The 26,870-nt window shown below is 34.5% G+C and overlaps 4 protein-coding genes and 1 long non-coding RNA gene across 12 annotated transcripts; 1 reads left to right on the top strand and 4 right to left on the bottom strand.

Moving 5' to 3' along the window:
• Positions 1–463: 463 nt before the first annotated feature.
• On the bottom strand, positions 464–5,635 carry LOC111807044 (very-long-chain (3R)-3-hydroxyacyl-CoA dehydratase PASTICCINO 2A). Of its 4 annotated transcripts, none has more exons than XM_087123065.1 (12): positions 5,327–5,635; positions 5,137–5,241; positions 5,020–5,038; positions 4,819–4,907; positions 4,671–4,724; positions 3,680–3,750; positions 3,422–3,586; positions 3,252–3,348; positions 1,752–3,163; positions 1,254–1,415; positions 1,008–1,145; positions 464–837 (listed from the first exon to the last, which is right to left on the bottom strand). In XM_087123065.1, the coding sequence occupies exons 1-9, from the start codon at positions 5,459–5,461 to the stop codon at positions 3,083–3,085; spliced, it is 816 nt and encodes a 271-aa protein (XP_086979191.1). In that variant the 5' UTR covers positions 5,462–5,635; the 3' UTR covers positions 464–837; positions 1,008–1,145; positions 1,254–1,415; positions 1,752–3,082. The 4 variants fall into 4 exon arrangements, with proteins under 4 accessions (XP_086979191.1, XP_086979200.1, XP_086979196.1 ...); XM_087123074.1 differs by having other exon boundaries at positions 3,505–3,586; positions 5,327–5,621; XM_087123070.1 differs by having other exon boundaries at positions 5,137–5,248; positions 5,327–5,551.
• Positions 634–1,388, bottom strand: LOC111807037 (uncharacterized). Its single transcript, XM_087127292.1, has 3 exons — positions 1,254–1,388; positions 1,008–1,145; positions 634–837 (listed from the first exon to the last, which is right to left on the bottom strand). The coding sequence occupies exons 1-3, from the start codon at positions 1,386–1,388 to the stop codon at positions 634–636; spliced, it is 477 nt and encodes a 158-aa protein (XP_086983418.1).
• A 5,772-nt stretch (positions 5,636–11,407) lies between the features above and the next one.
• On the top strand, positions 11,408–13,226 carry LOC111785519 (uncharacterized). Its single transcript, XM_087121686.1, has 4 exons — positions 11,408–11,426; positions 12,397–12,552; positions 12,627–12,764; positions 12,880–13,226. Exons 2-4 carry the CDS (start codon positions 12,418–12,420, stop codon positions 13,081–13,083), a joined length of 477 nt encoding a protein of 158 aa, XP_086977812.1. The 5' UTR covers positions 11,408–11,426; positions 12,397–12,417; the 3' UTR covers positions 13,084–13,226.
• A 1,549-nt stretch (positions 13,227–14,775) lies between these two features.
• LOC147793786 (uncharacterized) lies at positions 14,776–18,665 on the bottom strand. Its single transcript, XR_015420589.1, has 4 exons — positions 15,821–18,665; positions 15,381–15,646; positions 15,160–15,279; positions 14,776–15,076 (listed from the first exon to the last, which is right to left on the bottom strand). It is a non-coding gene; the product is annotated as an uncharacterized LOC147793786 (long non-coding RNA).
• Positions 18,666–21,408: 2,743 nt separating this feature from the next.
• LOC111807056 (very-long-chain (3R)-3-hydroxyacyl-CoA dehydratase PASTICCINO 2A-like) lies at positions 21,409–26,585 on the bottom strand. Of its 5 annotated transcripts, none has more exons than XM_087123049.1 (10): positions 26,400–26,585; positions 23,795–23,894; positions 23,605–23,716; positions 23,489–23,507; positions 23,288–23,376; positions 23,140–23,193; positions 22,149–22,219; positions 21,893–22,057; positions 21,723–21,819; positions 21,409–21,634 (listed from the first exon to the last, which is right to left on the bottom strand). In XM_087123049.1, exons 2-10 carry the CDS (start codon positions 23,863–23,865, stop codon positions 21,554–21,556), a joined length of 759 nt encoding a protein of 252 aa, XP_086979175.1. In that variant the 5' UTR covers positions 23,866–23,894; positions 26,400–26,585; the 3' UTR covers positions 21,409–21,553. The 5 variants fall into 5 exon arrangements, with proteins under 5 accessions (XP_086979175.1, XP_086979166.1, XP_086979176.1 ...); XM_087123040.1 differs by lacking the exon at positions 26,400–26,585 and adding an exon at positions 24,719–26,388 and having other exon boundaries at positions 23,605–23,709; positions 23,795–24,634; XM_087123050.1 differs by lacking the exon at positions 26,400–26,585 and having other exon boundaries at positions 21,976–22,057; positions 23,605–23,709; positions 23,795–26,383.
• Between the last annotated feature and the right edge of the window lie 285 nt (positions 26,586–26,870).

The following is a 26,870-nucleotide window of genomic DNA, read 5'->3' as shown; positions in this document are numbered from 1 at the left end:
TGTAGGTCCTATGTATTTGTTAGATAGATTATAAAAAAAGGTTAAGTTTTGGGTTAATTTAGAGAAAAAATCGAGAAAAAAAAAATGTTGTTGTTTACCATGAGAATATGGAAGTTTAATTTTGTTTAATATCATTATGAGTTGCATTTTTTTTTTTTTTTTTTTGAATGGTATGTTTAAATATAAACCTAAATTCCAATTAAAATGCAAGACATAGAATATCAATATAAATACAAATAGTAATTGAAGATTGTGTAGTAACTCTCTCGTTTGCAAGTTCTTTACAACCGGGAGAAATAGTAACAAATATGGAGTGTTTGGTTCTATTATATCTATACTTTTAATTCCCTCCCTCCTCTCGTTAATGGCTAAGTTTATGAACTTAATAATTTTGTTATGCCTAGGAATGTACACTGCCCTTCTAAGAGATATGTTGCACATGCTTGTGCTAAGAAACAATACAAAATTCAAACATAACACCAATATATTTAATTATATAATATTGTCAGAGGTTAATTATATAATATTGTCAGACCTCACAAACAAACAAAATGATACGATAAAAAGTAATAAAAAGTAACAAGTAGCCAACCAAAATGATATGATAAAAAGTAATAAGTAGTTTATCGGTCGCTAATTAAAGAACTTTGGCCTGCAAAGTTCGACGTCTATAATATCTTTTATAGGAATAGCATAATAAACTTTAGCTTGGAAGGTTATTGGGGGAAATTCTGCCGAGGTTCCAATCGGCTTCACATTAAATGTGATGTAATACATCGAGCCACAACATCCAGAATGATTCGCCTTCACAATCTCTACAACTTCAAAATTAGTTCCCTATAGATAAAAAAAACATAAAAGAACCATTAAATTAGTTCCCTATCTATAGGAAGATAAAAGAAACAGATCCCTATAGATAAAAAAAACATAAAAGAACCATTAAATTAGTTCCCTATCTATAGGAAGATAAAAGAAACAGATGAGTGGCTAGCAAGTTAGAACATTACATTTTCTTTGTTGTAATGTTTGATAGCTTTATCTGCTGATATTCGAGCCTCTTCGAGCATCCACGAGTTCTCATGCATATCTATTGGAGCGATGAGACTATATGAAAAGACTTTATCAAAATCTGGTACATCAAAACCCTGCATACATCCTCCAATTAAAAAAAGAAAAAAAAAAACATACATCCTTCAATTAAAAAAAGAAAAAAATATTGAGTTTGACCAGTGAAAAATTAAAAGAAAATAAACCTCCGATGCTTCAACTGCACGAAAATACTCCCTCTCTTCTTTCTTAGTGATAATATGGTAACCGTCTTGATAAAATTCATCCTCCGAATCTATCTCTTCCTCCTCTTCCTCCGAGAGGTGGTTTGAAGAAGCCATCAGATCCAGTGCTCGAAGTACCTTTATCTAATATATCCAAATCAATTTTTTTAATTTAGTTTGTTAATAAAATTTGAATGGATCCAAAACCCATGAGTAACAACAAAAGATATAGAGATTGGACATAAAGTGATTAAGTTTATAGGGTTAAAAATATATATACGGGGGAGAATCATCACACATCCAAGAGAAAAATACAGCAATAACAAAAATTACCAGAAATGGCCTGAGATAAAATAACACAACAATTACAAAAATTAGCAGAAACAGGAGAGGGCAAGAGATGATCCAACTCCATCCAACTGGCACAGCAAACATGATAAAAATAAAAATAAAGAAAAAAAAATAGAGTAAGAGACTTACGAAATTGACGGAGAGCAAACGCAGAGAAGAGGGGAAGATAATGGAGAAGGAAGATGGTGAGTTTTGAAGCCCTATAAATAGAGAAAGAGAAGTTACAAATGGTCGGAGAGAGCAAACGCAGAAAAGAGGCGAGAAGAAAGAAGATGATAGTTTTGAAGCCCTAAGGCAGAAAAATGATGAGTGTTGAAGCCCTAAAATGGGCCGGTTTTCTTGGGCTAAAAAACAGGCTTGGGCCGGAGTAGCTTTAAAAGTTTGGGCGCTTGGGCCGGAGTAGCTTTAAAAGTTTGGGCGCTTGGGCCGGAGTAGCTTTAAAAGTTTGGGCGCTTGGGCCGGAGTAGCTTTAAAAGTTTGGGCGCTTGGGCCGGAGTAGCTTTAAAAGTTTGGGCCGAATGAAAATGAGTATAAAAATTGGTGAGCCCCTACATTGATGGCCATAGGTGAGACACCTAATTCATTAATTGCTCCATTGACTTAAATGGAATGACTTAATTGGCCACTTAATTGCTCCATTGATGTCTCCATTGATGTCTCCATTGATGTCTCCATTGATGTCTCCATTGATGCCCATCTCAAACAAAAAGACCAAGTGTAGTGAAATCTAGACAAACATTTTAGTTACTCATTTATAAATTTTTACTTTAGAAATGTTTATTAAAGATCATAGTATTGCAACTTTTTTTTTTATTTAAAAAAGATATATTTTTAAAACAAATTAGGGGACTACAAGTTTGATTATGAAATAAAATTACATACTTTTAATGGACAATAAAATAAAAATCTTATTATATTGGGTTAGAACCTTATATTTTGATTTGCCTTTCCACCCTTCAAAAACATATATACAGTTCTGGCATAAATTGCTCAAAGCTCCAACATTACACATCATTACAACCAAAATATATTAATAAAATAATAAATTGCTCTCAACCGTCAATATAAAATAATATAAGATGATTAAATAAAATGTGAAAACCATTCATAAATGAATATCAATAAGAAAGAGAAAACCATAAATAGAACAACACAATTAAATGAGTAATAAATGATTTAGCATTCAATAATTCAAAGAAATAATCACACAAAAGCAGAACAACAATTATCTAACTAATCTAAATATTATAATTAAATCAATCATATTAGCTTAATTGGAGTTAGATTAAGAGTTGATTAAGAGTTTCGGTAGACAAATGTATTAAGGGAGGAAACAAAATGTCCTTAACAAGACTAAGCCAATCAAAAATAAAAATTAAGGATCAAAAATGAAAATTAAGGATAAATATGCGGAAAGTACACTGAATTAAGACAAACTGAACCCGAGAATAACATTAACTTCATTTTTTCCTACTCTTTTTTGGATTTTGAGAGAGCTTTTGACCTCTGAACAAGCATGTAGCGGTACATATGTGGACTTCCTGCAGGACACAGTCTCTGTATTACCAAAAGGAGCAAATACAAAAACATATGCAAAAGAAAAGCAGCAAGAACTTGAACCACTCGAACCTGGCACGTAGATTGCAAGAATAAGCATCGCTCCATAGAGGTAATCGAAAGAAAAGTTCCATTTGTTTGGCATTCTAAAAGAATACTTCCCAGATTCCTGAAAGCAACTCATTACGATCATTCACTGCAATTTGAAATGACGACAAACTTCCTAATGGAACGACGTATACTTCGACGCAGCATGCCCAAGATCGGTTTGGGATTGAATTCGTAAGAGTGAATCATGTGTACAACATGACATTGGATTTCTTACCTTCATGTAAGGAAGAGCCAGATAGACTAAACCAACTTCACTAGTGATGCCTGTTACATACAGCAAGAGGAATGTGCTATACCTACATGATATGATTGAGAACAGTTTTAATATCACAGATGCAGAGAACACCGACCAATTGTACTCCACTCCACTACATAAGGAGAGCCAGTACCTTAGCCATAGGAGCAATGAAGGTGCAAAACCAAACACCTCCTTCATGCCATAAAATGAATACCGGATAATCTGCAATCAAAGATTGGTAAAAAGAGTCAACTCAGAGAATCTTCCATCTTCTCCCTTTTAACTGTACCATTCAACTATTGGGGGTAAGACGAAGAAACCAAACATAGAACTTATCCACAACAGATTGCATATCAACATAAAGTCAGTAATTGTTTATTCGTCTCCATGGTACATCTTGGAAACTGTATGCCTTGATAGATAGATTTTGGAACTTTTTTCCATAACTTAGGACTGGTTTGTAATGAATTTCTAAGTATCTAACTCTTCCTATAACTACTTCAAAAAGAACACTTTGAGGTAGTTAAAATCACTTTTGTCGCATTTAAAATCACTCTGAAACATGTTTTTAATTACTCAAAATCAATATGTACGATATGAAAATTGTAAAATCAAACATTAAGTTGATTTGGAATGAATGATTAAAGCATGTTCTGGAGTAGGTTTGAACATGATGAAAGTAATCCTAACCATTTCAAAACTCCTCAAGCATGTTTGAGAGTAAGTTTGGAATGGCAAAATCACTAAGAAGTGATTTTTGACCATTTCAAAGTCACTCCTAAACATGCAAGAATTAAGTAACCAAATTTTCACAATTCTACGAATCATGTCAAACTCAGTCTAGATCTACTAATTTGAATGAGGAAGTGATGATCTAATAAATTATCATCTCACAGAATATACAATGGTCGGCAAACTTAACAATAAAAACTGAGTTAACAATGTACATAATTCCTAAAAATCAGAAGCCCATCACAAAGCATCAACCATTGGAGTTACACACACATAAAGCCGATAAGCATAGATTCATTATAAAAAGAATCTTGGATCATCTCTTGTGGTTTGTTAAAGGTTATAATCAATAACTAAAGTGAGTAAATTAAGTTTGGAATTAAGGTTTCCAGTAAAAAAAAAGTACTTGCCTCTGTGATAGACCAGCTGATGACCAAGGAGGAAACAAGTACGTGATTCCTAACCTGCCAGACCCAAGAAGTAATCAGTTTTATCAATTAAAATTACACACATAAACACTAATTTATGGCTAATTGAATGAAAAAGAAGGGTTTCAACCTCAGGGAAACTCCATAAGATGCCCCAAGTCAAATACAATCTAGAACCTATCTGTGGTAACGTTGCTGTTACAGGGGATCTCACAAGCCCTAATTAGGCAAAAACCAAAACCCACGATTCAGCTTCGTTTCTAAGCTACAATCAGGGAAAGAAAGAAAATCTTCGACACCAAAACTTGTAAGCGGATCAAATATAGCTTACCAACGAGGCCATGGAGAATCTGTGAAGTAGAAAAATGCGAGAAAATCATTATAAAATACTTCATAATAGGCTCTATGACGATAATCAGCTCATAAACCAGAAACGATCAGGGAATACCTCTAAAACAGCTGCAGTTTGAGCAAACTGAAGAGGACGTTCGACGGCATTATATACCTGTTGGTGACCAGATTCCTTCAATTGCTTGACTGAGAAGTAGAACACCTGAACCCTTCAACACCCAAGCAAAATTTTACATTACGAGTAGAAATATGAAGAGGGAAGTGATTGAGAAGGGGGAAGAACTTACCATCCGACGAAGAGAGTCCAGTTGTAGATGGAGAGGTACAGGCGCCGAATAGTTGCCAAAAATCCCGCCATTGATGGAGAAATGGAGAACGATTGAAGATCTGGAGAATCTTATGAGAAAATGAGTACATAGCATTTAGTTGAGCAGCTGAACTACTTCAGTGATTGCCGTCTGATCGGATCGCCCACCTCCATAAGATATCTTTCTAATATAATTACGACAAGTGGTACAAATTATCGCTTCCATCATATGGGCTTCATAGGGACTTTTCATATTCTTAATGGGCTTCATAGGGACTTTTCATATTTGATGGGGTTTTCACATTATTAATGGGAAATAACAAGAAATATCAAAAAGAAAGTGATTGAGAAGGGGAAGAACTTACCATCCGACGAAAAAGGAAGATAAGTGATGGTGAGAGAGGCAAAGGATATAATATGGGGAAGAGGAGATAGCAACTCACTGTTACGGTTACAACCGGCTGGCAGAGCAAGAGACTGTGGAAAAGAATATGGTTATAACAAACCACCTTGATGACATTCCGCATATATTTAATCTGTCAAGAAATTGAAGGAATCTGGTCACCGTCCAACGACCTCTTCAGTTTGCTCCTATGGTTGATGATCCATAAGTTAAACCACGAGAGATGATCCAAGATTCTTTTTATGTGTAACTCCTATAGTTGATGCTTTGTGATGGGCTTCTGTTTTTTTAGGAATTATGTACATTTTTAACTTAGTTGTTACTGACTTTATGTTGATATGCAATCTTTCTTGGATAAGTTCTATGTTTGGTTTCTTCGTCTTACCCTCCAATAGTTGAATGGATGTACCATGGAGAAGATGCTCTGACTTTATGTTGTATTCATTTTATGACATGAAGGAGGCGTTTGATTTTGCACCTTCATATCTCCTATGGCTAAGGTACGGGCTCTCCTTACGTAGTGGAGTGGAGTATGTTAGTGAAAGAGGGATTTATTGAATAATTGATGAGAAGATTGAATTATGAAGAGCAAGAATGCTCCATATTTATACAGAGATAACAAAAGATATTCAGAAAATCTACCTAAAAATCTGCAGAAAATCTGGTAACAAACGAGTAAACAAATCAAAATAAAATCTAATCAAATCAAAACTAAATCAAATAAAAAACTAGATCTAACTCCTAACGGAGATTTAATTAGATACTAACTGACAGCATTCTAAACAAATACGTGATCTTTAACACTCCTCCTTGTTTAGATGCTGTGAACTCCAAGCTTTTTTCTGAACACCCATCTTGCTTCAATTATTTTTCTGTTTAGAGGTCGATCAACCAACTCTCAGATTTTGTTTTTCTCGATCACTGAAAGCTCCTCCTTGGACAGGTGCATCATCAACCAAAGCATCTTGTCGTTCATCTTTAGACTCTTCTAACATGCCAATAAAGATGCCAACTTCTAACTTTTTGTCAAGCTTATCACGCTTGACCTGTGGAATGTAAATGAAGCAAAGACACCCAAATACTCTAACGAACTTTAAAGAAGGTTTGTAACCATACCAAACTTCAAATGGTGTCAGGTTCTTTACAACTTTTGTTGAAATTCGATTTTGCAAGCACATAATAGTGTTTGCTGCTTTTCCCCAAAAACGTTTTGGAAGATCCTTCTCATGAAGCATGCATCTCGTCATCTCCATTATGAATCTATTCCTCCTGAAACTGACGCCATTCTGTTGAGGAGTGTATGGTGTTGTCAATTGATGTTCAATTCCAGCCTCTTCACAAAACCTATTAAAAGTTTCTGAAGTGTACTCTTTGCCATTATCTGATCTTACAGTCTGAATCAAGCATGCACCTTCATTCTCAACTCTGGCTTTGAATTTCCAAAATACACCCGCAACTTCTGACTTTTGCTTCAGCAAGAATATCCAACACATTCTTGTTAGATCATTAATAAAAGCAATGTAATAAAGATTACCATTTAGTGATGGTGTTCGCTGAGGACCACAAAGATCAGTATGAACCAGTTGTAGCTTTTTCGAGCCTCTCCATGCCTGTTTAGGAAAGGGTTGCCTATGTTGCTTCCCAAAGTTACAAGCACGGTAAGGAGACATGTCATCATCAATGTCAATGAGTTCTTCTACCAGCTTCTTTGACTGTATCTGAAGCAAACCTCGATGATGAAAGTGCCCAAGTCTTTTGTGCCAAGTCCCAGTGGCACCAGCTCTGGATATAAAGGCCGTCGGATTTAGAGCAAAGCTTTTTCCTTTCATTTTGACATTGAACAAGTCTTTGCCACTAGCATCTTTGATCAAGCACCGCTTATTCTCAAACAACACTTTATAACCTTTATTAAGTAACTGACCAACGCTCAAGAGATTTTGATCAATTTTAGGCACAAATAAAACATCTGGAATAAATTTTGTACCTTCATAGCTTGTTATAGCTACTGTGCCTTTTCCCTTGACTTCCAAGTGTTCACCATTGCCGATCCTCACTCTCTTATCTTCGGTGTCTCTTAATTCCTCAAAAGACTCCTTGTCATAAGTCATGTGATTTGTGCACCCACTGTCAATCAACCAGGTCTCGCTTGATTCTTTGCTTGAGGAAGAAGTGACCATAAACAATTGATCTTCTTCTTCTTCTTCTTGATCAACGACCTGTGCATCTACTTCTTTCACCAGATCTTTGGCTTTGCAGATCACAGCTTCATGTCCAAGTTGATTGCATTTGGAGCAGAAGGCGTCAGGTCTTCTCCAACACTTGTATGGTGGATGACCTTTCTTCTCACAATGGCGGCAAGGTGGATAGGATTTTTTGAAACCTCCTCCTTTTGTCTTTTGATAATTGGCAGATGAATCTCCATACGTCAATTGATTTTTGAAATTTTTGTTGTTTTTATACCTGCGGCTATCTTGATGCTTAACAAGTAAGGCACCTTCAATCACCCCTTCTTGTCTCATAGACCTCCTTTGCTCTTGCGCTTGTAAAGCATTCAAGAGCTCTATAAGAGAAATCTTTGACAAGTCTTTGGTGTTCTCCAGAGTAGTAATGGTGGCTTCAAACTTCTCCGGAAGAGTGACTAGCAGCTTTTCAACGATCCTGGAATCATTTAATACAGAACCAAGCAATCTCACCTTGTTGGCGATGTTGAGAAGTCTGTCAGAATACTCTTTTACCGACTCTGACTCCTTCATCTTCTGCAACTCGAAATCCCTGATCAAATTCAAGACTTTCATTCCACGAATCCTCTCATCTCCTTCATATTCAGCCTTGAGATAATCCCAGATTTCTTTTGCTGTTTTGAGGGACATTATTCGCATGAAGATCATTTCAGATACAGCGGCAAATAGGCAAGCTTTTGCCTTTGATTTCCTTGTCTTCTTTTCCTTCTGTAATTTGATTTGTGCTACAGTAGGATTTGCTGGAAGCAGAGGGACCTCGTAATCCTCTTCTATTGCTTCCCAAAGATCCAAGGCCTCCAAATAAGTCTCCATACGAACTGCCCACATTTGATAATTGTCTCCATCGAAGACTGGTGGTGCAACAGCTGAAAAACTTGATTCTCCCATTTTGATCTCACAGATCCCTTAAGAAGATAGCTCTGATACCAATTGTTAGTGAAAGAGGGATTTATTGAATAATTGATGAGAAGATTGAATTATGAAGAGCAAGAATGCTCCATATTTATACAGAGATAACAAAAGATATTCAGAAAATCTACCTAAAAATCTGCAGAAAATCTGGTAACAAACGAGTAAACAAATCAAAATAAAATCTAATCAAATCAAAACTAAATCAAATAAAAAACTAGATCTAACTCCTAACGGAGATTTAATTAGATACTAACTGACAGCATTCTAAACAAATACGTGATCTTTAACAGAGTACAATTGGTCGGTGTTCTCTGCCTTTGTGATATTAAAACTGTTCTCAATCATATCATGTAGGTATAGCACATTCCACATTCCTCTTGCTGTATGTAACAGGCATCACTAGTGCAGTTGGTCAGGTCTATCTGGCTCTTCCTTACATGAAGGTAAAAAATCCAATGTCATGTCGTACACGTGATTCACTCTTACGAATTCAATCCCAAACCGATCTTGGGCATGCTGCGTCGAAGTATAGCGATAACACGTAGTTCCATTAGGAAGTTTGTCGTCTTTTCAAATTGCAGTAAATGATCGTAATGAGTTGCTTTCAGGAAGTTGGAAAGTATTCTTTTAGAATGCCAAACAAATGGAACTTTTCTTTCGATTACCTATATGGAGCGATGCTTATTCTTGCAATCTATGTGCCGGGTTCGAGTGGTTCAAGTTGCTTTTCTTTTGCTTATGTTTTTCTATTTGCTCCTTTTGGTAATATAGAAACTGTGTTGTGCAGGAAGTCCACATATGTACAGCCATGCTTGTTCAGAGGTCAAAAGCTCTCTCAAAATCCAAAAAAGAGTAGAAAAAAATGAAAGTTAATGTTATTCTCCCATTCACTTGGTCCTAATTCAGCCTACTTTCCAAATATTTATTCCTAATTTTTATTTTTTGTTAAAATATTTTGTTCCATAGTTTTATTCCATAATTTCTATTTTCCTAATTAATTTTTTGTTTTACTATAGGACCTTTTATTAAAAAATAATAATAATAATAATAATAATTATTTTCTCCCTTAATAAATTTGTAGATGTTGAAAATGAGGCTAATATGATTGATTTAATTATATTAAGATTAGTCAAATCATTATTTTAACTCGATGTTTATTAATGTTATTTATCTTGTATGGATAGGAACTAATTTTGAAGTTATAGATATTATGAATCATGGAGAGGCAGTACGAGATTGCATTAGTAAATTAGTAAATGATTGCATTAGCCGTACAAGATTAAAAAAACATTCTAGAGCTAATCTTAATACTCCTAGTCATCTTCTCTCGCTATTTCTTAACCTTTCCTACCTTTACTTTTAATTTTAATTTTTTTTCATTTTCATTATTAATTTATTATTATTATTAATTTCTCTAATTTGGCTGTTTCGTAACCTCTTTTATTTTTATTATTATTATATTTGTACGACTGCCCTCTCTATTTTTATTATTATTATTATGTTTGTACGACTGCCCTCTCTGTTTTGTAACCCTCTTTTTGTATGAATATTTTTCTCTCTTTTTATTCTCTTTTTATTCCTCGTATCTGGCAAAAATCTGCAAAAGCCCATATGAAGCGCATTAAGATATGAAAAGCCCATATGAAGCCCATTAAGAATATGAAAAGCTCATATGTAGCCCATTAAGAATAGCCCCTATTAAAAGCCCATTAAGAATATGAAAAACTCATATTAAGCCCATTCAGAATATGAAAAAGCCCCCCATTAAGCCCATTAAGAATATGAAAAAGCCCCTATCCAGAATATGAAAAGCCCAGAGAGCGATAATTTGTAGTCATAATTATATCTTCTGATATCTTCTGGAGATGGGCGATCCGTTCAGACGTCAATCACTGAGGTAGTTCAGCGTCATTTTCTCATAAGATTCTCCAGATCTTCAATCGTTCTCCATTTCTCCATCAATGGTGGGATTTTTGGTGGAATTTTTGGCAACTATTACGCGCCTGTACCCTCCCTCAGCCCAATTATAGGGGCATCGCCAAAATAAGAGAGGATTTTTGGCAACTATTCAGCGCCTGTACCTTCCCTCAGCCCAATTATAGGGGCATCGCCAAAATAAGAGAGTTGGGTGTTTGAGCAAATAACCGTCCTCCGGAAAACACCATAGCACAGCTGGTTTTTGAGATCTGGAAAACACCTCCGTTCCACCAAGGATCAAGGGTTAGGTAAGTTCTTTGCTCTCTCCAGCGATGCCTATTTTTCATTTTTTTTTTTTTTTGTATATATATTTATAAAGATTTAATAAATAAATGGATAAAAGATGGACGATCCGAACTTATTTCTGTAAAGGCTTTTTTTTAGCCCAGCGGCCCATTTTTACGACTTCAAAACTCACCCTCTTCCGGCCCAACCCTATTTTAGGGTTTCATAACTATCTTCTTTATTGATTTCAGATTTGGTGCTTCTCTTGGTTTGCTCTAGGTGATTTGGTAACCTCATTTGGTTCCTATCTTCGTTTGCTCTGGGTGATTTGTAACCTCTTTTACTTTCTTTTTATTTTTATTTTTATTTTTATTTTTATTTTTATCATGATTGTATGACTGTTCTATTGGCTCCCTCTCTCACTCTATTTATGTATTTTTGCATGACTGTCTTGGATTGATTTCTGGTCATTTTTGTTCTTGGTTTGTTATTTGATTGATTTTTTTTTGGTGGATCTGTGCTGCTTCTCCTCCTTTGATATCTTTTTAACCATATCTTTATCATTTTGGTTTATATATGTCCAACCTCCATGTAAGATTCAATAAATGAATTATTTTTAAATTGACTTTTTTCTAATTTTAAATAACTTCAATAAATGAATTATTATATTAAAATGTTAAAATGTTTAAAAGTGAGAGAACCTCCTTAATTATTATATTTAGATGATTGAATAAAATCATAGTTATTTTAGAAATAAAATTTGATTATTTATTAATTTAAATAAATAGATAAAACATTTTGATGGGCCTTATCTCTTTAACCCAGCTTCCCAAGCCTGTTTTTTTTTAGCCCAGCAACACCCGCCCAAACCTATTTTTAGGGCTTCAAAACTTACTATCTTCTTTCTTCATTTCCTTCCTAATTTCCTTCCTCTCTTCTCTGCGTTTGCTCTCCGTAAATTTCGTAAGTCTCCTATTCTTTTTTTATTTTTCTTTTTTTTTTTTTATTTTTATCATGTTTCTATTTGGCAATTTGGTGACCCTCTCTCTTTATTTTCTTCATTAACTTTGTATCACTGCCATTATCTCATGCCCCTCTCATGTTTTCTGCTAATTTTTGTTATTGTTGTGTTATTTGATTGATTTTTCTCTTGGATTTGTGCTGATTCTCCTTATTTTTAACCATATAAATCTTAATTTGGTATATATATACAATCTCATTTTGTTCTTCTTTAATGATTTTAGCTATGGATCCTTTTAAATTTTATTTACAAACTAAATTAAAAAAAAACAGACGAAAGTACTTCTGGATTTGATGGCTTCTTCATCCCACATTTTGGAGGAAGAGAAAGAAGAGATAGATTCGGATGATGAATTTTTTCAAGACGGTTACCATACTATCACTAAAAAGGAAGAGATGGAATATTATTGTGCGGTCGAAGAATCCCAGGTTTATTTTCCCTTGATTTTTCACTGTTCAAACTTTTTTTTTTTTTAAATAAATGGGAGGATGGATCTATGCAGGGTTTTGATGTACCAGATTTTGGTAAAGTCTATGCATTTAGTCTCATCACTCCAATGAAATTGCATGAGGTCCCGGGGATGCTTAAAGAGGTTCAAATCTCAGCAAATGAAGCTATCAAACATTACAACAACGAAAATGTAATCGTTCTAACTTGCTATCCATTTTGTGTTTTTTTATTGTGTTCTTTTATCCTGTAAAAAAGAATATGTTCATTCATCTTCTATAAATGTTTCTTTTATCTCCTATGGATAGGGAACTAATTTTGAAGTGGTAGACATTGTGAAGGCTAATCATTCGGGGTGTTGTGGCTCAATGTATTACATCACATTTAATGTGAAGCCGATTGGAACTTCGGTAGAATTTCCCCCGATAACCTTCCAAGCTAAAGTTTATTACGCTATTCCTATAAAAGATATTATAGACGTCGAACTTTGCAGGCCAAAGCCCTCTAATTAGCGACCGATAAGTTACTAATTATTTTTTATCATATTATTTTGTTTCGACATGAGGTCTACTTTGTACTCAAGACTGTTACATAATTTTTTTTTTGAAACAATTAACTATATTGGTGTTATGTTTGAAATTTGTATGCTTTTTTTAGCACAAACATGTGCAACATATCACTTAAAAGGGTGAAAAGCATATTAAGATAGAAGCATATCCGACTTATGTCCCTAATAATTGATCCATTCTTCTGTAACTTCTATTTCCTCCCTCCCAGATTCTTAATTATTCAATATTTTTTATTTTTCTCATATTTTTTTATTAATATTATCCTTTCTTTTTTGTTGTTGCATCTACTTATATGTAGCTTTAATAAATATCTTAAAAAAAAAATTAATCTTAAAAAAATTAATTCTTAATCCAACTTTAAATTATAAAAATCTTTGAAGGTGTGATATATAAGATTTGTAATTATATATCATCATTGCCCTTGGACACCTTGGACATTTATTTTTATTTCTGTCAACCAATTGTAACCGGTAGGATTATTAAGTTGTCATATTAAGTTGCATAAGAGTGTTTTATTTCTGTCAACCAATTGCAACTGGTAGGATTATTAAGTTGTCATATTAAGTTGTCATATTAAGTTGCATAAGAGTGTAAGTTGGCTTTGTTGTACTATGGGTGTACTTGCGTATACTATGGGTGTGCTTGCTGTTTCTTGGTACGTTTATATCAACTTGTGCTGATCAGTGTAGAAGGACTTGAATTTTCTTGAAGAGAATACAATAAATGCTCTTTAATTATTCTAACTTTAAAATCACTTTAGTCATTTAAGCTATTTTGTCACTTTAGTCATTTAAGCTATTTTGTCAATAGATTAATTTATGGATGAAACGACATTTAAATATACAGTGAGACATGGAAATTACATAGGCTACATAATGGAGTTATTTACTATATTTCCTGTAAAAAATATTCATAAATCAGAATAAATATATTAAAAAGAATTTGTTGGGTAATGCTCATACCCACGATTGAATTAGAATTTGAAATTGACATATTGCCTCGTTATTCTCTTAACATATTGCCTCGTTATTCTCTTACATCTTTTACAAATGATCACCTTACCTATTTGTTGCGATAACTATTATCCCCACATGTTTGAGTTTTGTTATCACTCATATGTTTTTTTTGATTTGATGGGCAGCAATATTATTTCACACGTGTGATGGTTGGATCATGGGTATGACTTTTGTTGAAATATGGTTAATTTTACGTCTCTTCTTCGTGTCCATTTAATTTCATAGGGCAGCAATATTATTTCACACGTGTGATGGTTGGATCATGGTTATGACTTTTGTTGAAATATGGTTAATTTTACGTCTCTTCTTCGTGTCCATTTAATTTCATAGAGCCAATTTAATTGTGTTTTTTATAACTAATAGAAGTTTTATAGGAAGGTTCAACCATTTTTTATGCATAATTGGTAGAAATTATGACTGAAATGATTGGGAGGAAATAATGCTGATAGTTGCTCAAAAATATTTTATAACTATTTGCAGTTGAAATTTATGTCTAATTTTATATATTTTTAACCTCTATATATATATATATATATAAACAATATTTTGCCTATCAAAAAAAGAAACGGAATGTAATCAATTCCATAGAAGATATTAATATTAGTAAAAAAAACCTCTCTATTACATTGTTGTTTGTAACATTTTTTTCAAACTCTCTCCCCTAATTAAACCAAAGACTTTTTTCTTTTTATTATTGGATACCATAATCTATCTATCAAATACACAGTACCTTCTGGAGTATTAATGACATCTTGACTCACCTTTCCATAACCTCCATCTCCCCATGCTTCTCCCCATGAATTTTTAATGATCCAATATTTTTTTCCGTGGTTATCCTTTCCATAACCAACGATCAGAATAGCATGCCAAGAAAAAGTGCTGATGTCTGTATTTAATAGTTCAGTACCATAATATATTTCCTACCAAAGAAAAAAAAATTACTTAAATAATAATGTTTAACTATAATATTTTATTTATTAAAAAAAAAAATTACTTTACTTACATTTCTCATACATTTTAATCCATCAGTAATTCTTATACCACCCGTTATGGGTTGATCCTCTATTTTTGAAGATAGGTTTTCAATATTTACCTTCTCATATGCTTTAATCTGGATCAATTGCTACAATTAATAAAATACATCAGTTATACTATATCAAAAAATAAATTATGTATATGTTAAAAGAAAAAATATTAAATTAATGAGTTTTAAAAGAAATTTACCGTGGTGACTTTTTTGCAATTTCCTCTCTTAGCATTAAATTTGTAATCTTTTTCCTTAGCAATTCCTTGGTTAGATATGATCCACTCAAAAGCTTTTCTTGGTGATGAGGTATAACATTCTTCAGGAGCTATATTTTTTGGATTAAGATTAAGACAATCTATAAGATGTTGGGGTGAAACTTGGAGGATATTTTTGTATTCACCCTTATAAACAATATTGTAAAGTGATTCAATAGCCCCCGCAGCTACTATAGCCCAACAACAGTCTAAAAAGAAAAAAAATAAAGAAAAAAAAATTAATTATTAAAATGTAAAATAAATCCTAATATAAATATAAAAATAGATGGGTAATAAAAAAATAAAATACAAAATAAATCTTAATATAAATATGAATATATATATATATATATATATGTAATAAAAGAATAACTAATACTTACTACATTTTTTTTGATCTCGAACTGGAGTGAGAACGTTATGGTAACGCCAATCAAAATATTCTTCCTGCAATTTTAAATATAGATAAAGTAAAATTGTAGTTAAATGTACACATTTTCATAAATTCATTAATTTGAATTTGATAATGAGTATGTTTTAACCGTAATTCATTTGATAATGAGTATGTTTTAACCTGTAACTCATCCATAATAGATTCTGCAGAATTTAAAATTAAAAAAAAATGGTTAGACTACAATTATTTAAAAAATAATATATTAACAACGAATCTCCACAATAATATAGTTTAGCGAAAGTTCATGTCTCGTATTAGAAAAGAAAAAATCTATCTTATTTTGTTCTACCTTCATGTAAGTGAAGTGGTTGTTATTACCAAAAATATATAAATTAGTGGTATGGACTAAAATATTTACAAATATGATTTTGGATCCAACTTTAGTCTGAATAAATAATATTTCCATTTGATTTTCATTTTTATTTTTAGAATTTGATTTTTAGGCTGAACTATAATAACAAGAAAAGAAAATAGAAAATAAAAAGGAAAGAAAAACAGAGCTCATGCAAAAACAAGGAGCAAGAAAAGAAAAGAGAAGAAAAATGAAAAGAAAAAACAGAGAAAAGGAATGGCGTACCTTGAGCTTATGCAAGAACAAGAAGAGACCTGTGGCAAAGAAAAAAAAAAAAAAAAAAAAAAGGAATTAGTGCAGACATGAAACGAAGAGGGAAGGAAATCCGTCACATGCTCCCAAATTTGTTTTTCCCTCCTTTTCTTTAGTTCTTGATCATTGGAGCCACCCTCTCGAAGGTTTGGAACGTCGACTGTCACCCTCCTCCTTATCAATAGACACCGACAGCAGTGCCAACAACCACACCCACGCATAGATTTTAAACTACCGATGGTAGCCAATACGCCGGAAGCACTGGCGACAGCCACCGCCTCGTTATTAAATATCTGAAACGCCATTGCCAACCGATGCAATGCTCTCTGGCAGCTTTTTTATTCTCCCAGCGAACAGAAGAAAACAGAGAAAAAAAGAAAAGAGGAAGGAGGAAGTATGAAATTAAAATGAGCAAAGGAGGAGAGACGAACCTGATCGGAAGGAAGGAAGTGCCAATTCACAGATGAGAGGGCGAAGGAAGGAAGTGCCAATTCACAGATGAGAGGGCAAGTGATGAATATTTATAGTCACTCAAGAATAAGAATACTGCTGGCAGTAGAGAGTCACTGAAGAATACTGCTGTCAGTTGAGACGAGGGCACAACTTCTGCCAGGAGAGAGCAAGGAGAATATGGTTATAAACAAGAGAAGAGATGACAACTTCTCTCAGGAAAGAGAAAGGAGAATATGGTTATAAGCCGGAGGAGAGAGCACAACTTTTGATTCAGCAAGGGTGAATATGGTTATAACCAAGATGCTCTGAGTTCACACTTTTTACCAATCTTTCATTGCACATTATCAGGTATTCATTTTATGGCATGAATGAGGAGTTTGGTTTTGCACCTTCATTGCTCCTATGGCTAAGGTACTGGCTCTCCTGGACCACAATTGGTCGGTGTTCTCTGCCTCTGTGATATTAAAACTGTTCTCAATCATATCATGTAGGTATAGCACATTCCTCTTGCTGTAGGTAATACAAAAACTGTGTCCTGCAGGAAGTCCTCATATGTACCGCTACATGCTTGTCCAGAGGTCAAAAGCTCTCTCAAAATCCAAAAAAGAATAGAAAAAAATGAAGGTTAATGTTATTCTCTCATTCAGTTTGTCTTAATTCAGTGTACTTTCCGAATATTTATCCTTAATTTTCATTTTTGATGTGCTTAGTCTTGTTAAGGACATTTTGTTTCCTCCCTTAATAAATTTGTCTACCCAGACTGCTTAGTCTAACTCCAATTAGGCTAATATGATTGATTTAATTATGATATTAAGATTAATCATATTTCTTTCTCCTCTTATTAAAAAATTATTGTATGTTAAATCATTTATTAGTCATTTAATTGGGTTGTTCTATTCATGGTTTTCTCTTTCTTATTGATATTCATTTATAAATGTTTTTCACATTTTATTTAATCATCTTATATTATTTTAGGTTGATGGTTGAGAGCAATTTATTTTTTTATTAATATATTTTGGTTGTAACGATGTGTAATGTTGAAGCTTTGAGTTGAGATGTTTTTATTTGAAAATTGGCCAGAACTATATATATGTTTTTGAAGGGTTGAAAGACAAATCAAAATATAAGGTTCTAACCCAATATAATAAGATTTTTATTTCATTGTCCATTAAAGTATGTAATTTAATTTGCAACCAGATCATAATCAACGTCCTAATTTGTTTTAAAAATATATCTTTTTTTAAATAAAAAAAAGTTCCAATACTATGATCTTTAAATAAACATTTTAGAAGTAAAAATTTAAATTTATAGAATAGTGGATGAAAATGTTTGTTGATTAGTAACTAAAATGTTTGTCTCTTGGTCTTTTTGTTTAATATTTTAAAATCTATGTGCATATTTTTTTTAATGTCTCGGTTCCTTACTGGTGCAAACACGACCCAGAGTTTGTCTCAGTTCCATACTGGTGGAGGGGATGAGGACGGAACTGTGAGACGGAGGGATTATTTGTACAAAAGAGAGTTGAGACATCGACTGCCGATTCTGAGAGAGTGAGACGTGTATTAGACATAACCGAAATAGGAAAATTCTCCAGATCTTCCTTCTCAGCTTCGCCTGAGCAAAAGTCGGAGGACCGAAATAGGAAGATTCTCCAGATCTTCCTTCTCAGCTTCGCCTGAGCAAAAGTCGGAGGACCGAAATAGGAAGATTCTCCAGATCTTCCTTCTCAGCTTCGCCTGAGCAAAAGTCGGAGGACCAAAATAAGAAGATTCTCCAAATCTTCCTTCTCAGCTTCGCCTGAGCAAAAGTCGGAGGACCGAAATAGGAAGATTCTCCAGATCTTCCTTCTCAGCTTCGCCTGAGCAAAAGTCGGAGGACCGAAATAGGAAGATTCTCCAGATCTTCCTTCTCAGCTTCGCCTGAGCAAAAGTCGGAGGACCAAAATAAGAAGATTCTCCAGATCTTCCTTCTCAGCTTCGCCTGAGCAAAAGTCGGAGGACCAAAATAGGAAGATTCTCCAGATCTTCCTTCTCAGCTTCGCCTGAGCAAAAGTCGGAGGACCAAAATAAGAAGATTCTCCAGATCTTCCTTCTCAGCTTCGCCTGAGCAAAAGTCGGAGGACCGAAATAGGAAGATTCTCCAGATCTTCCTTCTCAGCTTCGCCTGAGCAAAAGTCGGAGGACCGAAATAGGAAGATTCTCCAGATCTTCCTTCTCAGCTTCGCCTGAGCAAAAGTCGGAGGACCAAAATAAGAAGATTCTCCAGATCTTCCTTCTCAGCTTCGCCTGAGCAAAAGTCGGAGGACCGAAATAGGAAGATTCTCCAGATCTTCCTTCTCAGCTTCGCCTGAGCAAAAGTCGGAGGACCGAAATAGGAAGATTCTCCAGATCTTCCTTCTCAGCTTCGCCTGAGCAAAAGTCGGAGGACCAAAATAAGAAGATTCTCCAAATCTTCCTTCTCAGCTTCGCCTGAGCAAAAGTCGGAGGACCGAAATAGGAAGATTCTCCAGATCTTCCTTCTCAGCTTCGCCTGAGCAAAAGTCGGAGGACCGAAATAGGAAGATTCTCCAGATCTTCCTTCTCAGCTTCGCCTGAGCAAAAGTCGGAGGACCAAAATAAGAAGATTCTCCAAATCTTCCTTCTCAGCTTCGCCTGAGCAAAAGTCGGAGGACCGAAATAGGAAGATTCTCCAGATCTTCCTTCTCAGCTTCGCCTGAGCAAAAGTCGGAGGACCGAAATAGGAAGATTCTCCAGATCTTCCTTCTCAGCTTCGCCTGAGCAAAAGTCGGAGGACCAAAATAAGAAGATTCTCCAGATCTTCCTTCTCAGCTTCGCCTGAGCAAAAGTCGGAGGACCAAAATAGGAAGATTCTCCAGATCTTCCTTCTCAGCTTCGCCTGAGCAAAAGTCGGAGGACCAAAATAAGAAGATTCTCCAGATCTTCCTTCTCAGCTTCGCCTGAGCAAAAGTCGGAGGACCGAAATAGGAAGATTCTCCAGATCTTCCTTCTCAGCTTCGCCTGAGCAAAAGTCGGAGGACCAAAATAAGAAGATTCTCCAGATCTTCCTTCTCAGCTTCGCCTGAGCAAAAGTCGGAGGACCGAAATAGGAAGATTCTCCAGATCTTCCTTCTCAGCTTCGCCTGAGCAAAAGTCGGAGGACCAAAATAAGAAGATTCTCCAGATCTTCCTTCTCAGCTTCGCCTGAGCAAAAGTCGGAGGACCAAAATAGGAAGATTCTCCAGATCTTCCTTCTCAGCTTCGCCTGAGCAAAAGTCGGAGGACCAAAATAAGAAGATTCTCCAGATCTTCCTTCTCAGCTTCGCCTGAGCAAAAGTCGGAGGACCGAAATAGGAAGATTCTCCAGATCTTCCTTCTCAGCTTCGCCTGAGCAAAAGTCGGAGGACCAAAATAAGAAGATTCTCCAGATCTTCCTTCTCAGCTTCGCCTGAGCAAAAGTCGGAGGACCAAAATAGGAAGATTCTCCAGATCTTCCTTCTCAGCTTCGCCTGAGCAAAAGTCGGAGGACCAAAATAAGAAGATTCTCCAGAGTAGCTTTAAAAGTTTGGGCCGAATGAAAATAAGTATAAAAATTGGTGAGCCACTTAATTGCTACATTGATGGCCATAGGTGAGACATTGATGGGCATAGGTGAGACATTGCTACATTGATGGCCATAGGTGAGACACCTAATATATTCATTGCTCCATTGACTTAAATGGAATGACTTAATTGGCCACTTAATTGCTCCTGAGACACCTAATTCATTCATTGCTCCATTGACTTAAATGGAATGACTTAATTGGCCACTTAATTGCTCCATTGATGTCTCCATTGATGCCCATCTCAAACAAAATGAAATCTAGACAAACATTTTAATTACTAATTTATAAATTTTTACTTTTGAAATGTTTATTAAAGATCATAGTGTTGCTAACTTTTTTTTTATTTAAAAAAGATATATTTTAAAAACAAATTAGGACGTTGATTATGACATATCTGGTTGCAAATTGAATTACATACTTTAATGGACAATGAGTTAAAAATCTTATTATATTGGGTTAGAACGTTATATTTTGATTTGCCTTTCAACCCTTCAAAAACATATATACAGTTCTAGCAAATTTTCAAATAAAAACAGCTCAACTCAAAGCTTCAACATTACACATCATTACAACCAAAATATATTAATAAAATAATAAATTGTTCTCAACCGTCAATAAAAAATAATATAAGATGATTAAATAAAATGTGAAAACCATTCATAAATGAATATCAATAAGAAAGAGAAAACCATAAATAGAACAACACAATTAAATGAGTAATAAATGATTTAACATACAATAATTCAAAGAAATAATCACACAAAAGCAGGAAAACAATTATATGACTAATCTTAATATTATAATTAAATCAATCATATTAGCCTAATTGGAGTTAGATTAAGCAGTCTCAGGAGTTAGATTAAGCAGTCTCAGTAGACAAATTTATTAAGTGAGGAAACAAAATGTCCTTAACAAGACTAAGCCAATCAAAAATGAAAATTAAGGATAAATATGCGGAAAGTACACTGAATTAAGACAAACTGAACCGGAGAAGAACATTAACTTCATTTTTTCCTACTCTTTTTTGGATTTTGAGAGAGCTTTTGACCTCTGAACAAGCATGTAGCGGTACATATGTGGACTTCCTGCAGGACACAGTCTCTGTATTACCAAAAGGAGCAAATACAAAAACAGAAGCAAAAGAAAAGCAGCAAGAACTTGAACCACTCGAACCTGGCACGTAGATTGCAAGAATAAGCATCGCTCCATAGAGGTAATCGAAAGAAAAGTTCCATTTGTTTGGCATTCTAAAAGAATACTTCCCAGATTCCTGAAAGCAACTCATTACGATCATTCACTGCAATTTGAAATGACGACAAACTTCCTAATGGAACGACGTATACTTCGACGCAGCATGCCCAAGATCGGTTTGGGATTGAATTCGTAAGAGTGAATCATGTGTACAACATGACATTGGATTTCTTACCTTCATGTAAGGAAGAGCCAGATAGACTAAACCAACTTCACTAGTGATGCCTGTTACATACAGCAAGAGGAATGTACTATACCTACATGATATGATTGAGAACAGTTTTAATATCACAGATGCAGAGAACACCGACCAATTGTACTCCACTCCACTACATAAGGAGCCAGTACCTTAGCCATAGGAGCAATGAAGGTGCAAAACCAAACGCCTCCTTCATGCCATAAAATGAATACCGGATAATCTGCAATCAAAGATTGGTAAAAAGTGTCAACTCAGAGAATCTTCCATCTTCTCCCTTTAACTGTACCATTCAACTATTGGAGGGTAAGACGAAGAAACCAGACATAGAACTTATCCACAACAGATTGCATATCAACATAAAGTCAGTAATTGTTTATTCGTCTCCATGGTACATTTTGAAAACTGTATGCCTTGATAGATAGATTTTGGAACTTTTTTCCATAACTTAGGACTGGTTTGTAATGAATTTCTAAGTATCTAACTCTTTCTATAACTACTTCAAAAAGAACACTTTGAGGTAGATAAAATCACTTTTGTCGCATTTAAAATAACTCTGAAACATGTTTTTAATTACTCAAAATCAATTTGTACGGTATGAAAATTGTAAAATCAAACATTAAGTTGATTTGGAATGAATGATTAAAGCATGTTCTGGAGTAGGTTCGAACATGATGAAAGTAATCCTAACCATTTCAAAACTCCTCAAGCATGTTTGAGAGTAAGTTTGGAATGGCAAAATCACTAAGAAGTGATTTTTGACCATTTCAAAGTCACTCCTAAACATGCAAGAATTAAGTAACCAAATTTTCACAATTCTACGGATCATGTCAAACTCAGTCTAGATCTACTAATTTGAATGAGGAAGTGATGATCTAATAAATTATCATCTCACAGAATATACAATGGTCGGCAAACTTAACAATAAAAACTGAGTTAACAATGTACATAATTCCTAAAAATCAGAAGCCCATCACAAAGCATCAACCATTGGAGTTACACACACATAAAGCCGATAAGCATAGATTCATTATAAAAAGAATCTTGGATCATCTCTTGTGGTTTGTTAAAGGTTATAATCAATAACTAAAGTGAGTAAATTAAGTTTGGAATTAAGGTTTCCAGTAAAAAAAAAGTACTTGCCTCTGTGATAGACCAGCTGATGACCAAGGAGGAAACAAGTACGTGATTCCTAACCTGCCAGACCCAAGAAGTAATCAGTTTTATCAATTAAAATTACAAACATAAACACTAATTTATGGCTAATTGAATGAAAAAGAAGGGTTTCAACCTCAGGGAAACTCCATAAGATGCCCCAAGTCAAATACAATCTAGAACCTATCTGTGGTAACGTTGCTGTTACAGGGGATCTCACAAGCCCTAATTAGGCAAAAACCAAAACCCACGATTCAGCTTCGTTTCTAAGCTACAATCAGGGAAAGAAAGAAAATCTTCGACACCAAAACTTGTAAGCGGATAAAATATAGCTTACCAACGAGGCCATGGAGAATCTGCGAAGTAGAAAAATGCGAGAAATCATTATAAAATACTTCATAATAGGCTCTATGACGATAGTCAGCTCATAAACCAGAAACGATCAGGGAATACCTCTAAAACAGCTGCAGTTTGAGCAAACTGAAGAGGACGTTCGACGGCATTATATACCTGTTGGTGACCAGATTCCTTCAATTGCTTGACTGAGAAGTAGAACACCTGAACCCTTCAACACCCAAGCAAAATTTTACATTACGAGTAGAAATATGAAGAGGGAAGTGATTGAGAAGGGGGAAGAACTTACCATCCGACGAAGAGAGTCCAGTTGTAGATGGAGAGGTACAGGCGCCGAATAGTTGCCAAAAATCCCGCCATTGATGGAGAAATGGAGAACGATTGAAGATCTGGAGAATCTTATGAGAAAATGAGTACATAGCATTTAGTTGAGCAGCTGAACTACTTCAGTAATTGCCGTCTGATCGGATCGCCCACCTCCAGAAGATATCTTTCTAATATAATTATGAGAAGTGGTACAAATTATCGCTTCCATCATATGGGCTTCATAGGGACTTTTCATATTCTTAATGGGCTTCATAGGGACTTTTCATATTCTTAATGGGCTTCATAGGGACTTTTCATATTTGATGGGGTTTTTCACATTATTAATGGGCTGGGCTTTTCATATTCTTAATGGGCTTCATATGGTTTTTCATATTCTTAATGGGCTAGAAAGAAAATAGAGAGAGAGGAGGTAAACGCAGAGAAGAGGGAGGGGGCAGAGTAAATGAGAGAAGAAGGTGAGCCATTAATTGCTCCATTGATGGCGTCTGTATATTTGGGTGGGCCATTTAATTGCTCAGGTTAATTTCTCTTTTTTTTATTATTTTTTCTTTTTGCCAAAAATCGAAAGGCGCCGGCGACCCTAGCAAAAAATTCGAAGATATGGAGAACCGGACATGGAGCGCATAATCTTCCTACTCTGATCCACGCCCCCTCTCTAGTTTGAGGAGGAGCAGGTCTGAATCGGGATAATCTTCCTACTTCGGTCATCTGATCCACACCCTACCTCCGGATAAATGGCCTAAAATACGGGTGAAACGGAGAAAGAAGATCTAATTCGGCTATCTGATCCACGTCCAACCTCCTACATTTGCCAAAAATCAGGAGAAACTGAGAAAGAAGATCTGGAGAATCTTCCTATTTCGGTTATGTCTGATAAACGACTCACTCTCTCAGAATCGGCAGTCGGTGTCTCACTCTCTTTTGTACAAATAATCCCTCCGTCTTACAGTTCCGTCCTCATCCCCTCCAACAGTAAGTAACTGAGACAAACTCTCGGTCGTGTTTCGCTGGTAAGAAATTGAGACAAACTCTCGATCCTGTTTACTCTGCTCTTTTGGTCAGCTTAGTGTGTTTTCGTTGAGGGTTTTTTGGTCAGTTTAGCGTAAATAGGTGGTCATTCTTCAATCTGATTGTGTATATATATATAATCTAAGCACATTTGCAAAATGATTTTAGATAGATCATTTACATGTTTGAGTAGATTGGGTTTGGGTTTGAGTACATTGGTGAAAAGTATTAAGTTTTATAATACTAGTTTTTCTAGTTTTATAATTACTTCATCTGGTTGGTTGAACCTATTCTTTTTTAATCTGATTTTGTATATATATATAATCTAAGCACATTTGCAAAATGATTTTAGATAGATCATTTACATGTTTGAGTAGATTGGGTTTGGGTTTGAGTACATTGGTGAAAAGTATTAAGTTTTATAATACTAGTTTTTCTAGTTTTATAATTACTTCATCTGGTTGGTTGAACCTATTCTTTTTTAATCTGATTTTGTATATATATATAATCTAAGCACATTTGCAAAATGATTTTAGATAGATCATTTACATGTTTGAGTAGATTGGGTTTGGGTTTGAGTACATTGGTGAAAAGTATTAAGTTTTATAATACTAGTTTTTCTAGTTTTATAATTACTTCATCTGGTTGGTTGAACCTATTCTTTTTTAATCTGATTTTGTATATATATATAATCTAAGCACATTTGCAAAATGATTTTAGATAGATCATTTACATGTTTGAGTAGATTGGGTTTGGGTTTGAGTACATTGGTGAAAAGTATTAAGTTTTATAATACTAGTTTTTCTAGTTTTATAATTACTTCATCTGGTTGGTTGAACCTATTCTTTTTTACTTCATAGGTCCTTCATAGGAAGACTTTTTATTCTATTAACACCTAAAAGTTAGGTACTTCAAGTAAGTAAATCTTAATATAAAATTAAGGAAACTTGCAAATCCTAATATGAAAATAATGAAATTTGTAAATTAGGAAACTCGTAAATACTAGGAAAAGAAAGAAATTTGTAAATTCTAATATGAAAATAAGGATACTTGTAAATCATAGGAAAAGAAACAAAAACATGAAAAGAGAAACTTGTAAATCCCGATATAATAAGAAAAATGTAAATTAGATACTTAGAAAATCAAACCTTTTAAGTTGTAAATCACAGATCCAGTAAAAAAAATCAATCAAATAACAAACCAAAAACAAAAATTACAAGAAACCAATCCAAGGTAGTCATACAAAAATAAAAAATAAGGAAAAATAAATAGATTGAGATAGGGTTACCAAATAGCCAAACTGTATAAGATTTTAAAGGATCAAAACCAGAATCATTAAGAAACATCAAAATATATGAAGATTGGAAATATATAAACTAAAATGATTAAGATTTATATTGTTAAAAATATAAAGTAGGAGAAAAAATCAATGTCCATATATTTTGATTAATAGAGTGAGAGAGGGATACCAAATATCCAAACTGTAGAGGGACAGTCATCGAAATAAAAATATAAAAAAAAAAAAAAAAAAGAAAAAAAAAAAGAGTAGAAGAGGCTACCAAATCACCGAGAGCAAACGCAGAGAAGAGATGCACGAAATCTGGAATGGAGAGAAGAAAGAAGAAAGAAGATGATTTGGCGAGAGCAAACGCAGAGAAGAGAGTCACGAAATCTGGAATCTGGAGCGAGAACGAAGATGATACCAAATCGCCGGAATCTGGAGAGAGAGAAAGAAGATGATGAGTGTTGAAGCCCTAGAAATAGGCTTGGGCCCATGGTGAGTTTTGAAGCCCTAAAAATAGGCCGGCTGGGCTAAAACAGGCTTGGGCTGGTGTAGCTTTAAAAAATAAGTTTGGGCCGTCTATCTTTTATCCATTTATTTATTAAATCTTTTCCATAAACATATATATAAGAAAAATAACCATCTGCTGGGGAGAGCAAAGAACCCTTGTTTTCCGAGTGTTCTTGATCCTTGGTGGAAGGAGGTGTTTTCCAATCACTTAGATCTCAAAAACCAGCGGTGGTATGGT

Source organism: Cucurbita pepo, chromosome 1 (assembly GCF_057944985.1).
Source record: "Cucurbita pepo subsp. pepo isolate OVF chromosome 1, ASM5794498v1, whole genome shotgun sequence".
NCBI lineage: Eukaryota > Viridiplantae > Streptophyta > Magnoliopsida > Cucurbitales > Cucurbitaceae > Cucurbita > Cucurbita pepo.
Note: the sequence above shows the minus strand (reverse complement) of the source record. Positions and strands in the feature narration are given on the sequence as shown.

What these genes read in the sequence shown, in the direction of transcription:
- LOC111785519 (XM_087121686.1), top strand. Translation starts at nt 12,418, where the DNA reads ATGGCTTCTTCATCCCACATTTTGGAGGAAGAGAAAGAAGAGATAGAT. An exon ending in GTGCGGTCGAAGAATCCCAG is followed by an intron (nt 12,553 to 12,626) that starts GTTTATTTTCCC and finishes GGATCTATGCAG; the next exon opens with GGTTTTGATGTACCAGATTT. An exon ending in AACATTACAACAACGAAAAT is followed by an intron (nt 12,765 to 12,879) that starts GTAATCGTTCTA and finishes TCCTATGGATAG; the next exon opens with GGAACTAATTTTGAAGTGGT.
- LOC111807037 (XM_087127292.1), bottom strand. Translation starts at nt 1,388, where the DNA reads ATGGCTTCTTCAAACCACCTCTCGGAGGAAGAGGAGGAAGAGATAGAT. An exon ending in GTGCAGTTGAAGCATCGGAG is followed by an intron (nt 1,146 to 1,253) that starts GTTTATTTTCTT and finishes GGATGTATGCAG; the next exon opens with GGTTTTGATGTACCAGATTT. An exon ending in AACATTACAACAAAGAAAAT is followed by an intron (nt 838 to 1,007) that starts GTAATGTTCTAA and finishes TTTTATCTATAG; the next exon opens with GGAACTAATTTTGAAGTTGT.
- LOC111807056 (XM_087123040.1), bottom strand. Translation starts at nt 23,929, where the DNA reads ATGCTATGTACTCATTTTCTCATAAGATTCTCCAGATCTTCAATCGTT. An exon ending in TGGACTCTCTTCGTCGGATG is followed by an intron (nt 23,710 to 23,794) that starts GTAAGTTCTTCC and finishes TGAAGGGTTCAG; the next exon opens with GTGTTCTACTTCTCAGTCAA. An exon ending in CTTGGGCATGCTGCGTCGAA is followed by an intron (nt 21,820 to 21,892) that starts GTATACGTCGTT and finishes AGTTGCTTTCAG; the next exon opens with GAATCTGGGAAGTATTCTTT.
- LOC111807044 (XM_087123065.1), bottom strand. Translation starts at nt 5,461, where the DNA reads ATGCTATGTACTCATTTTCTCATAAGATTCTCCAGATCTTCAATCGTT. An exon ending in TCTTATGGAGTTTCCCTGAG is followed by an intron (nt 4,725 to 4,818) that starts GTTGAAACCCTT and finishes TGGGTCTGGCAG; the next exon opens with GTTAGGAATCACGTACTTGT. An exon ending in CTTGGGCATGCTGCGTCGAA is followed by an intron (nt 3,349 to 3,421) that starts GTATACGTCGTT and finishes AGTTGCTTTCAG; the next exon opens with GAATCTGGGAAGTATTCTTT.